The following is a 14,462-nucleotide window of genomic DNA, read 5'->3' on the forward strand; positions in this document are numbered from 1 at the left end:
AAATGACCATCCTAAATAAAGAGACCACATTCATGTGTTTTAAACTTGAGTTGAGGTACCACATGGATCACAGAAGGAAAAGGAAAAAAAATACCTCAAGGGAACATGGATGGAATCCTTGCCTGAATGAAAATGCTGAACAAGTTTTTTAAATTCAGTTGTTAGCTGTGTTATATTACATTGTTAGGCTAGTAAGCATAATATTTCAAACATTTTGATTGTTTGAATTTCTTACAGAACTTTGAAACAGCAGTTCAGGAGAATATTACCATTAATGGACACCAATGGCAGGAAACTTCAGATGATGCTGAGCTTCAGAATGGTGTGTGTTTGGTTTTTAATAATGTCTTCACTTTAGTCTAAGCACTTAGCATATTAATCAAGCAATTGTTCCTCCTGTTGTTGCTAATATATGTGATGCTGAGGGAAAAGATCAGACTGAAACCAAGCTTATGTGTGTTCAGATTAATGAGTTACACACACCTTTTCAATAAAACCTTTCCCCTAAAACAACCTCCCTATATAAAAAGAGGAAAAATAATCCATGAACATGTAAATTCCTGTATCCCTGTGACCTGGAAACAAACGGGGTGGGGGAGAGAACTCAGTTTGTTCTGAACATTTCAGTTTTGTTTGATACTCAGTTTTCAAGATGATGGGTGATTTATAAATAATAGGTAAATCACATTTCAAAGTAAAGAAGTTTATATAACCAATGTCCAGGGTAATTATCCTGCAAAAGGGTTCATAACAAAAGGACTAATGCAATATTTACAAAATAAGATTTAGTTTGAAAAAATAATCCTCACTTTACATTATCGCTTGTTTTACAGTCCCATTCACTTAGTCTTGTTGTTTCTTATTTTTACTATCTAAATTGAATAGGACAAATGGAAGGGATGTTATTTTTAAAGCTTTAATGCAAAATAAATCAGATTTAACAAAAAAATGAAACTAATGTTCTTCCTAGTAAACTCTCAACCTTTTTTTACTTTGCAATTTTTTTAAATCATGGCACCCCAGCCTATGATGTAACTCCCTCACACTGATCGTAAGAGAAATACAGTAACAGTTAACATATAATGGAGCAGGGGTTCTGAAACTGGGGGTCAGGACCCCTCAGGGGGTCACGAGGTTATTACATGGGGGGGGTCGCAAGCTGTCAGCCTCCACCCCAAACCCCACTTTGCCTCCAGTATTTATAATGGTGATAAATATACAAAAAAGTATTTTTAATTTATAAGGGGGTCACACTTAGAGGCTTGCTGTGTGAAAGGGGTCACTAGTATCAAAGTTTGAGAGTTTCCAATGGATGCAAAGTAATGAAAGTCCCACCCCTGCAAAACCACCAGCCAAAGATTAATGACAAGCTAAATTCCTTGTGCATCCTAAGGGAGCAAAATTGATGTTAGGTAATACTACTGTAATTTCCTATACTATCTTGATGGTTGTTTGGTGGTATCTCAAGCCAGTTCTTGTGAGAAAAGTCTGTTTACATCACAGGGATTGGCATCCTTGATTATATCCAGAGACACAAAAGTGGGTGTAATGAATAGATGAAGGGGAAAAATGTTTATTTTGCAGTGTAACGGTGCTGCACTCACCTCTTGCGAGCACCCCCTGGCTGAGTGCATGTGCCTACACTCTCTCGGTTTGTGGTGGGTCTTTGCTGACTCAGCTCTCCGGCCAAGTCATACATATTGTGTCTGTGAGATAAAAGCAACTTGAACCCATTTTGGGGTACAAGTCCAACAGGGGCTTCTCTCAGTGCCCTCTGATGTCTCTGTTTGTCCCTGCTCCGGAATAGAGCAGTGGCTCAGGGCTCCTTCCCTGGAGGCAGTGTCTTCACCCTCTTGGGGCTTTCTGGCTACAGCTCTCCAGCTGGGCCACTATAGTTCAGTTCCCTCCTTCGGGGTGTCTCACTGTCCATGCCACTTCCCCCAGTGGCTGTTGGGAGGGTGGGGGGAGGACCGGGCCTGTCCACTACTCCAGGTCCCAGCCCAGGGATCATGTAGGTAGCTATCTGCTGTGTCCCTTTATCTAAGGCTATGTCTACACTACCGCTGTAAGTCAGCCTATGCTACGCAACTCCAGCTACATGAATAACGTAGCTGGAGTCGATGTACCTTAAGTCAAGTTACCTTGGGGGGTCGGCAGGAGAAACTCTCCTGTCAACTTACCTTACTCTTCTTGTCACGGATAGAGTACAGGGGTCAACTGGAGGGCGATCTGTCAATTTGGCAGGTCTTCACTAGACCCGCTAAATTGACCGCCAGTGGATCAATCTCAGAGCGTCGATCCTGGCTGTAGTGTAGTCCTGCCCTACCTAAGTCATGCTGCTGCTCTAATTCCTTGAGCCACTTCACCACAGCCCTGTGCTGTCTTCACCCTTACGTCAGGACCTTGTCCTGATGGAGTCCCCGCAATCAGCTCAGGGCTCCTTCTCACTCTGCCAGGCTTCTGGCAGCACTACCTCATCCGAGGTCCCATAGCTCTGTCAGCCACCCACACACCATGCACATTTCTACAACTCCAGCAAGGAACTGAACTTGTTCTGGCTCTGCAGGTCTTCTTATACTGACCTGTTGGGCCCTGAGTGGCTGCTTCCTACACAGCCACTCTAGGCAGCTTGGAGGACCTCTCTGCTGCCCTTTTCTGGGGTGGGGTGCGGCAGGATCGCAAGGCGTCCAGCAGGGGGCCTCAGGGCCTAGTCCACCCAGTCACATGCAGTTACTGCTTTTAATATCTTTTAATTTGTAATAATGGGGATTCTTAGCATCCTCTAGTGTTCACAGAAAACAGTCAGTATGGTTCAGTTGCATATACCTGTTAGTGAGTGTCGGGTATTCTTCCTCACATGCAACTTCATGGTTGAGTGAAATTGAAAACACAGGTATGGACTTGAATGTGGAGGAAGAGTTCCCTGAGCTGCTGCTTGGTCAGCAAGCTCTATAAATGCTGCAACTGATGACCTAGGTTGAGGAAACAGCAAGCTATGTTCTGGAATCACTTCCTCTTGGCTGAAAGTTTGGATCTGAGGAAATGGATTCTGTTTTAGAGAGTCTTGACTTAAACCATTGTAAAAATAGTATTTTTCAAGTTTGCATCATCTTGGAAACTTTCTTTATGGAAGGATAGTTTTGTTTCTATTTTAATGTGGATCAGTTTTTATTGGAATACATTTTTCTTTATGGAAGACTTTTCCCGTTTTTTAAAAAAAAATCAAACAAAAAAAGTTTGAATTTAAAAAAAAAAATCTGAAAATTCTTACGAGTAGGTAGAGAAGATTCACCCTAACCCACTTTGGATCATTTTGAATTAATGTCAGTGCTAGTTTCTTATTGGAATATCAGTGGAAACATGCCAGAAATGCTCAAGTCAGCATTTAAGTTTGCAGTTAATACAGTTGTAGGAAAAATATTTATTTTAACATGTAAACTATTGATTTTCATTACAGTAGTGCAAAATCTGTTACAAAAATTCTTATTTTATAAGTCTTGTGAATTTTGTGTGTGTGTGCGTATAAATAACCTACTTATTTTGATGGGAAAACAAGGTTAGAGCACAACATTGGTTGTTTGCTCTCAACAAATCAAAACTTCAGGGTCGGATTTAGAGCTATTCCACTTTGTATAAATAAGTACATATTTATTGGACCAGAGACAAACTGATTTATGTAGCCGAAGTAAAACAGTTCCAACAGGAAAGATTGAAAGAGGAATTCCCTCCTCTACCCCAAATAGTCATCAGCCTGGTGGTCAGAGCACTCGCCTGAGAGGGAGGTGTCTGTTATTTTGTGAAAATGTTTGGAAGGACTTGGTTTTGTCCCAGTGCAGAACAGGAAATGTTTTGAAATCTCATAAATTTTCATGGGATGGGAAAACAGTTTCCCACCCTCTTTATTGTTTTGCTTATTGACATTTCTTCCACATCCACTGATGCTGCACAGATTGACCAGTAGAGGGTGCTGAATATCCGTCTTTCCGTAATACACTAACATCTAAAATGTGCTCAGCCTTTGGATCACATGCATTCTAGGATACAGGAATGCAACTGTTACAAAACAGAAGGAAATGGGGTTAGGGTAACTCTAGTTTTCATAGTCTGTAATGATAGAGGATATGACTTTAAATAGCATAAGCAGCTGGTTAAAGTTAGTTTGAAACCTCAGACAAATCTAATAGTATTTAGCTTTAAAAATTGTCAATTGCAATATTTGAGAAGCTAAGAACTTATTTTGGACACTAATACTGCAAACACTACTCATATAATACTTCTCTCCTTACTTTACAGCCAAAGGAAAAATGCCTTGCATATTTTGTCTGAAACTTTTAAGAATTTGCTCTTAGGAAAAAAAAATTATGTATTACAGAAAGATCAACTCATAAGTGTGTGGTGTCTGTATAAGTACAGAGGTAAAATATAATTTTTATATATTTCATTGCATAGCACAGTGTCAAGATTACCACCCTTCATCTCCTCAGAAAATTTAATTATTTTTTTAGATGTAGTGAAGAATAGCCGCCGTTACTGCTGGAAGAAGAGCATTGTCTTAAAAATAGCCAGCCTTTGTTCTGAGTCACAGTATAGTTACAGCACACCCTGTAATAATTCTCAAGGAGTACAAAATTTGCCTGAAGTCTAGCATGTGTCTTCAGGCTGAATACATGTCTGAAAGGGCTGCCACAAATATCAAAGTAATGGGGTTTAGTAGATCTGACAAAATGCTTGTCAAGCTTGAGGTCCTGATTCAATGCCCATTGAAGTCCATGGGAGTTTTTCCATTGAGTTTAATGGGCTTTGAATCAGTAATCACTTCTAATAGCTAGTTGCTCCAACGTATACTATCTTTGCTGAAGGGAGCTGTTTCTTTCATGAGAACTAGCCTCTTAGAACTTGTCTACTCACAGAAGTTGAACTGCGTTAACTGTACTAGTATAGTTACAGCAGAACAATCCCCCTAGTGTGGATGCAATTATAGTGGTATAAAGGAGCTTATACTGGTATATCTTACTCGCAAAAGAGAATAACTAGGGGTTGCCTTGCTATAATTACTTTGGAATAAAATCCCACCCCTGAACAGATGGTAAAACTACCAGATGTGTAGCCCATCTCTTAGCAACAACTAATGCTCTCATAAATCTGAAGCTTCTCAGAAGGATTCAAGGCATCCAGGAAATTAGTGTCATGTGTAAGATCTTGTCTATACGCAGTTATAATATTAAGCTGACTTTCAGTGTTAGAGTTCTAGAAAGCAGTTACTTTTGGACAGTCCCACGTCCTGTTTGTCTGTGAATCAATCTCTATTTATATTATATTCAGTGTGGAATCTGAGCACTTAGCACATGTACCTTTAGCAGCTTTACACTGCCAGCATGGCTTCGCTGTATTGTATACATTTATGAGGGGATGGGGCATCCCTCATATGGGCTCACTTTACGTGATTTAAACTAATGGATGCTAACTTCTCCAAAAAACATGAAACACAAACCTGACCCCACCCTCTGTAGCTAACTAAATTTATTTAGATTGTAAGCAGTTCAGGATAGAGATCATCTTTTCATTTTACATTTGTGCAGTGCCTAGCGCAGTGGGGCCTGATCCCTGATTGGGCTCTCTAAGCATTGTTCCAGTACAAATAACACTTGTTGAGCCAGCTACCCTGAAACGGGATAACAGTAAGGAGACTAAATGCCATGAGAAATTTCAATGACTGCTGTTAGGGGGAAGGACTGAGCAACATTTTGCTTTATTTTTCTTTAGTTTCCTGTAATAATTTTAGTATTTTTTTTTTAAAGACACTTAAAATAACCGTGTACTGTGTCACCTTGTTTTTCTTGTGAATTTAGGTTCTGACATCAAAATCCTCGAAGATCAGTTTGATGAACTTATAGTAGAGACAGCTACGAAGCGTAAGCAGTGTCCCAGAAAGATATTAGTACATGTAATCAAAACCATGAAAGCAGAGCAAGAAATGTTGGTAAGTATCTTTATTTTGCACTTTGTAAAGATGAAGTCTTAGTAATAAGACTTTATCGCACTCTACTATTAAATCTTTGCTGAGATGCAGCAAGACTGTTAAGTTTTTTGGGGTTTTTTTGCAATAGTTAATGTTTTCAGGTTACAAAGTTAATGTTAATTTTGATTTACGGTAGTCCTAAAGTAATTTCCCCAAAGAGACCTCTCCTCTTACTTTTGTTACTGGTGGTCCTTTCAGATTTTGCAGTAATACTAATTAAATTATTCTGTTCTACCTAAATTTTTCAGCAAAAATTACAAAGTTGTTAAAATGTGGCATCACTATACATCACTTTCAACCACTTTTGAGCAATAGTTTTTTATATTTTCCTCATCTTTGGCTGTAAGGCGTCCTCATGGGCAGCACAACTCCCACTACCACCACCGTCTCAATATATGTGTCTCGAGGCAGTGGCTTCATATAATAGCCCATAACAATGGAGATCCAGGGCTTCCTTACACTTTTCTCCAAAAACACTCCTCCTGAAGAACAGCTACACCTGCTCTGCACAAGTGTCAATCTCCTACATCTGCCAAAGGGAGGCTGCCTCCTTTAAGGCTCTTCAAGTCAATCCATTAAAAATGCTTGAGCAGTGCAAGTTTTATACTTCCCTCAGTTGGGACTGTTGCCTTCTGTATTTCCAGACTTGCTAACAAAGTGTGTGAGCCACAAGAATTTTGTTCCAATAGTGACTAATGACACAAAGAAGTGACTCTCTTATCCTGATCTGCTCACAATTTTGAGAGGTGACTTGTAGTGGGGAAAATATTGTATGGGTCAGACTTGAATATAAATGTTATTCACCTTTCCCTTGTATTATAAAAACTGAAAACATTTTCTAACTGTTGAAGATGTTGGTATTGAAATAAGTTTGTTTCCTCCCTCATAGCCTATCCTTGCTCATCACTCAACCTGAAGTAAAATCCTAATGCTGAATCTACTATTACATTCATTTCTGCTACAATTGTTTGATGTCAGATCACAAGATTCAGGGCAGGGTCAAATAGCAGGAGAACCTGAGTTTTGAGGGAGAATGTTCTTATTCATACACAAATACCTGCAAAGATAGAACAGCGGAAACTGACACTGATTGGCCATATTAATAGCTTTCTGTATAAATGTTCCCATTGTTCCAAGTTTATCCAGGCTCCATGAAGGGTTACCTAAGAGTTGCTCTGCAGTTCTATTTCCTAAATCATGTAGAAGATGGCAGTGCTTCTCCCAAAATACCTAGATTTCAGCTAAAAATCTTGCTTTCCTCTGCACTAACAACTGAGTTTAGAGTTTGGCAAAATAAAGCTTAATATGGTGACTGTGTACATTTAAATAAGAAATGGACTGACAGAGCTAATTAGATCACTGTTTCTAGCAGTTCTCTATATTGGATGTAGAGCACTAATCCCACTAACCATTTTTATTACAGTAGTAACTTGTTGTGCTAGGTACTGTGAAAGACATAGATTAAGACACTACTTAAACCAAGGAAATATTTCAGAGTGAAAAATATTTTGAATTTATTTTTGTGTATGCAGAAGCTCTATCAGCCTGTTGTAAAGCAACAAGAGATAAAACCTGAGCCTTCTCAAGGTAAGTGTTTGTCATGACAATGCAAATGTACAGAGATAACACTACCTAGCACAGGGGTTCTCAAACTGGGGGTCGGGACCCCTCAGGGGTCATGAGGTTATTACATGGGGGTTTGCAAGCTGTCAACCTCCACCCCAAACCCTGCTTGCCTCCAGCATTTATAGTGGTGTTAAATGTATTAAAAAGTGTGTTTAATTTATTAGGGAGGGTCACACTCAGAGTCTTGCTGTGTGAAAGGGGTCACCAGTAAAAAAAGTTTGAGACCCACTGACCTAGCAGAATCACCAAATGCAATTTTTTAAATAAACACCAATAAAATTGCTCTCTTTCAAGTGTGACTTTCAGACAAAGTTCATTCTGTTGGCATAGTTATACAAGTGAGAACTTGGTTATTTGAATACACTTCTATTCTGGATGTAACTGTGCAGACATAGAAGCTTGTGGTAGCTGAGCATACTACTACATTGCTTTATTAGCACACATCTAGTTCTCGTGTCCTGAACCTTCATGCTATTACAGGCGGGGCTTTGGGGCAAAAATCAGCCACTAACAAATGATGGGGGTTTGGCAAATATTTTCTGTGGGTCAGATTATCCAATAACTCTGGCAGAGTTTCTTGCATCTTCCTCTGTCTACTGTTGTAGACAAGATACCAAACTCAATGAATCACTGGCTTCATCCATATACGGCAATTGCTGTGTTCCTATTTATGTCTTATGAGACTACCACTTGGTTCTCAACATCAGTCAGTAGGCAAGCAATTGCTAAGAACTGGCTAACCTGATAAAGAAGCATAAAGTACACGTTTTTGGACATGCTTTTATTATTCAGTACTGAGTGGCATAGAGTGGATTTTCTTCTTAAAAATTATAACACTCAGGTCACCTTTTAAAAGTACAACATCAGTGGGACACATATAATATATAAATTGTAACTGTTAAAGCAGAAATTAACTATTTAATCAGTGTCCTCAGTTTACTAGGTACAGTACTTTGTAAACAGGACACTGACCCTGCCCTAAGGAACTTACAGTTAAGAACAAATAAAACATTAAGGGCCATGAGTAGGATGAGTCTTCCAAGGCTTGTCTTTACAAGCTGGATTATCTTCACTACCCCATTTTAAAAGGGTATTGGTTTATTTCTAGCATTTTGAATGCAGTAAATCATACTCTGTGGTTACAAGGTCTTCAGTGTGCTTTGGCGGCACAATGTCATTCACACAATATAAAAATATTTAAACAAATAGAAACATTAACTAGAACTGAGGTAAAGTTTTGATAGAAGCTTTCAATTCTCAAATTGCTGATCTGACTTTACTTTAGGCAATGTTTCCTTTTTGTGACTGCTCTCAGAAATGCCAGCTTTTGTAGCTAAGGTGACAGCAGAAGCTGTAAAGAACTTCACTTCATAGTTGAGGGTTTTTTTCAGTGGTGGGGTTAGTGTCCACATCTGCAGGTTTAAGCATGGATTAACTTTTTGAACAATAGGCAGTTTTTATTTTGTTGCCCTTTTTAAACAAAGCAACAGCAAGTTATTAACAAAAAGCATGTAGTTTGTGCTGAATCTTAGTATTTGCATAGTCGCTGGGAAGTTAATGCATCCCAGTTTACTAAGTGCAGTGGCCAGAAACCAAAAATGTTTAGATTACTCAATACCTTTCATATCCTTTTTTCATTTCCCTGTGTTTTGGAAAGCCTAGAACAATGAGGAATATAATACTCTCCATGTAAACCTAAACTTTAACCAATAGTGACATGTTAAATGTACTCAATGTGCCATTGTTCCTGATTACCTAGAGGGGTTTCAAGTAACTGCTTTTGTCTTCTCCCTCACAATTTTGGGGGAGTCCTTACTTTGTTCAGCCTTCCATCACTCTGTATCCTGTCATCAAAACTTCCTATCACAGATATACCAGCCTTTTGGATGAGTGTCCATTCATAGTCCACTGCTCTTTCTTTAGTTAGAGGGGTTGCTGTGCAAATACTTTTCCTCCCAAGGTCTGAATAATCCTGCCTTTTGAACATCCTTTGCCATTCCTGAATTATGCAGCCTGACACCTGGATAGGGAATCAGATTAGGTCTCCACTAGTAATACTCTTCCCAGGACAGAGTGCTCATTTTCCTGCTATAGCAGACAAGAGTCCAGGATTGCTTTTGGTAGACTGATGAGGAGCTTGATAGGCCTATTATTCTAGCTTGCAAATTATTCCAAATTTTTTATTTTCCTACTTGTCAGAGTGATCACAAGAACTAATTTTGCATAGAGACTCTCATCCTGTTATTGCCACAGTACGGTAAAATGAAAACATTTCCTGCATTCTTCATCTACTGTGCAACTTCATTTCTTCCAAACTTCTCTCATCTTTCCAAATTTATCTAATAGAACACCTTCCCATTTTGTTTATAGTGAGTTCTTAATTTTTCTGGAGTAACACTTATCACTCCAGTTTTGCTGAGTGGAAAAGGATAACTGTAACTCTGAATTCTGAGGGCAGCAATTCCAGTTGTATAGCAACAATGAAACCTTTCCTCAAACCTGCTACTTTTGTCTAACTTTCCATTACTGATCTCTTCACATTTGTTGTCTTCTGCCCTACCTTATTGTCTAATATAATGCAATCTTTTAAGCTTCATAAACATGTCACAACAAATAAAACCTAGAAACTGTTTTCCTTCCTTCACAACCTTGTGTTGTCATTGTTTCCTGTGTTTGTCTAATTTAGGTTGCAGACCTCTGGGGCAGGGGCCTTGTATCTTGCTTTTCCTGTCTACTCCTTGATGAGGCCTTTAGGCAACATAAATGAGTAGGAGTAATAATGGCAACATATAAAACTTAGCACAGAGAGTTATAATTTTAGAGGTGGAAGTTGGTAAATGACCATCCACATCCAGGTTTTTAGAGAGTAAGACCTGTGCTATAGGTGAGTTTAAAGACATTTATGCAAGGCCATACTATATTTTCAGTTAGTAGCTCTAATTTTATACAAGTTGCTTACAAGTATTGTGGTGCATGTATGGTAAACAGCAGCCTATCTATACTGGTGGATAAGAAACAATAGAGAGTGCCTCTGGACTTCCTTTGTGGTTTCATGGAGCACATTTACTTACACATGTTTATCAAGAAATCCTAAGATACATACCATTACTTAGCCTTCTCTGGTCTCTCAAAAAATGTTTGAGGCTTCAGTCAAGGAGATTTTGAGAACATGGGGTGTGTTGGTTATTTCTCATAAGGTAGCATAAAGGGTGAACAGATAAAAGTAATAAGTGTGAAAGTAAATAGCAAAATATTTCTCATTTTGTAGGCTCATATTCGAAGACCCTAGAACCATAGCCCTTAAAAATCTTTAGTTCAGTTCAAAATTAGTTCAATTACAACAGCTGCAAATGTATATAACAGCTCCTGGGTTTGATGTCAGTGAGGGAAGATTACTTGTAAACATTTCTTGTATATTTTTCCTAAGTGAATAACGCTGTGACTGGCTTGTGGCAACCCTCTGAATGTGGAAACAATATTCTTCTCTAAACACGAAATGAGAAAAATGGGTTGTACAATATGACATGAAGCAGTACTGGCTTTAAGTGATGGGAAATCTGAGGGCTGCTTATTTTTTTTTTCCTGCTACTGGATAACCTATCAAACTATTATTAATGGGATCACTAAATTTACAAAGCAGTTTATTCTTTCAGTTCCCTGTTGTTATATAAAATACTGAATCACAAAATGCCTTAGAAAGCAACAAAGCAGATGTTTAATAATTTTTAGAAGTATTTTTACAGTTCCCCTTGGGGATATTCTCCTGCTCTCTCTCTTTTTTTTTTTTTTTTGGTCACTTCATGATTCTGGGGGAATATAAAATTTTTGATGTTTGTGTTTCTTTGCAGCTTCTCACATGGCAAATCTTAGGCAGGTAACAGGGGTCACATCCAAGCAGATTAGTGAAGCAATGAAGGTAAGATTTCTGTGTGCCTGTTGGGAAGAAATCTTTCATTTAGATTTTTGACATCTAACATTTAACATTTTCCATCAATGCTGTAAAACAGCCTGATGAAGCAGAAATTCTAACTAGCCAATATATCCTTTTTGTACAAAAATTTGCCATCTCTATTTGCAAAATTACTGACTCTACATCTTTATCAGTCATAAGTGCAGTAGAACCCTTGCTTTGGACTAGGTTTCCTTTAAGACTCTCAGTGAAAGACCTGTAGAAGTATTCTTGTAATTTGGAATATCCACAGTGTTGGAAAGATTTAAAGATTTCTGTGACTGCAGTGTTTGGAACATTTAAACCATCATTTTAGAATAATGGTATTGCTTCTATCTACTAAATGGCATTTTATCACTTTGGTAAGAAATTTGAAATGAGCTGTAGTATTTCCACCTTATTTATTCTTGATAAACTGTTCATATGTTCTTCTCTTTAGTCTTTAAACTTGCACTGAAATTTCCTTACATGAGCTGCTAATGCAGACTCTTGCTATTATTGCTCTATGAGTTGGAATTATAGTTGTGAGTTACCAACACTAAAAGATTGTGTTAGGTGGGGATTTTATGGATGTCAAATTCTAGTTAACATGTTTTTTCTACCCATAATTAATAATGTTAGTTTAATTATGTAACTTGGGATTGGAGATGCTTTGTTGTTTTTTTCTTTGTAGTCCCTACCAGCATTGATAGAAAGAGCAGAGGGATTTTCCCAAGCGTTAACATTGCAGCCCATCTTAGAACTATGCAAGCTTCGCCAAGAAGTCTTTGCTGGCTGTGAGGCTAAGGAAGAAAATAAAATCCAAAGCTTTATAACACAAGTGGAAGTCACACCAGCAGAGGCTGCTGCCAGTAAAAATTCTAATGTTATCCTGAAAAGAAAGAGAACCGCAGATTCGCCACAGTTGAAATACTACCCACTGAGACGAAGAATTACGTTGAATACGTGAAAGTTTTTCTTACACTTACTTTCAAGCTTGAAAATCTATTCTCCCCATTTCCACAGTATAGTTTAACTCTGTTCTTTTCTGACAGTGAATTACAGGTTTTTCAACAAGAGAATTCTTAGTGGCTGTGTAGCCTTTAATGTTGTTCTATATTTTCTCTCTACTGTTACATCCTAGTCATGTGAAAATGTGTACATTAGCAGTGATGTTCATCAGAGTGCACTCATATCCCCACAAATTTTTTCTCTGTCCTTCAAAATAGTAAACTCTATAGATTAGCCTATAATTCTTTCCATATTCTTTTATTGTAGGGATAAACTCTGGTCTTGATCCTTCAGTTGCTTGCACAAGTGCATAACTTTATGCATGTGAGTAGACCTATTGTGTTCAATTGGATTATTCATGCATAAAGCATGTGTATAAAAGGATTGGAGGATGAACCTATTGTATTGCTCCTTAAATATAGCTAGCTAGATAGCTGTTGATTTCTTTAATTGTTGAGGAAAAGTAATTTTAAAACACGTCCGTCTCTGTATAGCAGAAATAGTTTTCATTTATGAAATTCGTGTGCAATTGCAAAACTGGTCCTTTTTTTTAGTACAATTATTTTTATTCTAAATTTGGGTGGGTTTGGCTTATTTTTTTATAATCCATGTTATACTAACATGGAATTTTAGTAAAATTTGTATGTATTTATCTGTGGTATAGTTTTTGAACAAAAACCAGGCCTTTTCGGTCTTGTAATCTATAACATATCAGTATTTTCATGTCCTCCTAACTACAAGTGTTTAAGTGCAACCACTTTGGGATCCCTAGAGGACATTTCTTCATGTTAGAGGATCTCCAAGCAGAGTGAGTGAGTGTGTGTGTGTGTGTGTGTGTGTGTGTGTGTGTGTGTGTGTGTAAGTAAAGTATTTTTGACTAGACTTTTAAATCAAAGTAGAGTAAAATTAAATTAATATCAAGCTGAGCTGTCCCACATCTGAGTTTCTTCATATTATAACAATAACTAGAAGATCGCAGAGTATTAAATTGAGCAGCTTGCCTTAATAATTTATATGTTCAGAAGTCAAAGCTATTAATATAACTTTTTCCTGGCTTACGCTTGCAATATAACCTTACCTCTATTACATGCAAAGTGCTTTCTCATACTGAATTACTTTAATTACTCTTTATTGGAGAATTTCACTGATCAAGTAGACTCAGTAAGAGGGATAGGACAGGCCCCACATAACCCTTCAGAGACTGAAAATCTTTAAGAAAAAATGTGTGGCAAATTTTAGTTTAAAATATTGTAACTAATACATATAAACTTAGTACAGAGTGAGAATTTGTATGTTGAACATTTGTACATAAATATTGTTTTTATGACTTGTATATTTATAAATAAACATTTGTGGTATTCTACAGTTTTATTTGCTTTGTATTTAAAAAATACTATATGAAATCTCAATTTAGTTTATTTACCAGTTCAAGAGTAATTATCTAATCTGGGAATATGTAGTGACTCTAGTGGGCTAATGTATTAGTACCTTTGGAAACTAGGTTCAGATTTTGTCTTAGATACTAGTAGGTGACCAGATAGCAAGTCTGAAAAATTGGGACCAGGGCACAGGGTGTAAAATAGGATCCTAAGACAAAGCCCCTAACATCAGGACAGTCCTGATAACACGCTAGGTACTGGTCCCATTCTGGTTCTTATTTATCCTCTCCAAACCACTGCATAACTCAGTATGGACAGAAGTATCTACTTGAGAGGCCCAGGACTGGGATTGCAAGAGTGTTGGGATTATTTTAGCATATAGAATATAGATAGGAAAGAAGAATACAATCCACCTGCATTATGCAGGGTTGTGTGGTTTTTTTTTATTGGTGGGGATGAGAAGACACCAACCACCCCATTCCTTCACCCAATCATTGAT

At 37.8% G+C, this 14,462-nt stretch overlaps 1 protein-coding gene across 1 annotated transcript in view; it reads left to right on the forward strand.

Moving 5' to 3' along the window:
• NSL1 (NSL1 component of MIS12 kinetochore complex) overlaps window positions 1–13,858 on the forward strand; it is a 16,286-nt gene extending 2,428 nt beyond the window's left edge. Inside the window, exons 2-6 of the mRNA XM_074949279.1 lie at window positions 238–322; window positions 5,850–5,980; window positions 7,552–7,606; window positions 11,494–11,561; window positions 12,268–13,858. Of these exons, the coding sequence (XP_074805380.1) occupies window positions 238–322; window positions 5,850–5,980; window positions 7,552–7,606; window positions 11,494–11,561; window positions 12,268–12,543 (615 nt within the window). The 3' untranslated portion in view covers window positions 12,544–13,858. The remainder of the gene's footprint in view (window positions 1–237; window positions 323–5,849; window positions 5,981–7,551; window positions 7,607–11,493; window positions 11,562–12,267) is intronic.
• Window positions 13,859–14,462: the final 604 nt, after the last annotated feature.

The sequence above is a fragment of the Natator depressus genome, chromosome 3 (assembly GCF_965152275.1).
Source record: "Natator depressus isolate rNatDep1 chromosome 3, rNatDep2.hap1, whole genome shotgun sequence".
NCBI lineage: Eukaryota > Metazoa > Chordata > Testudines > Cheloniidae > Natator > Natator depressus.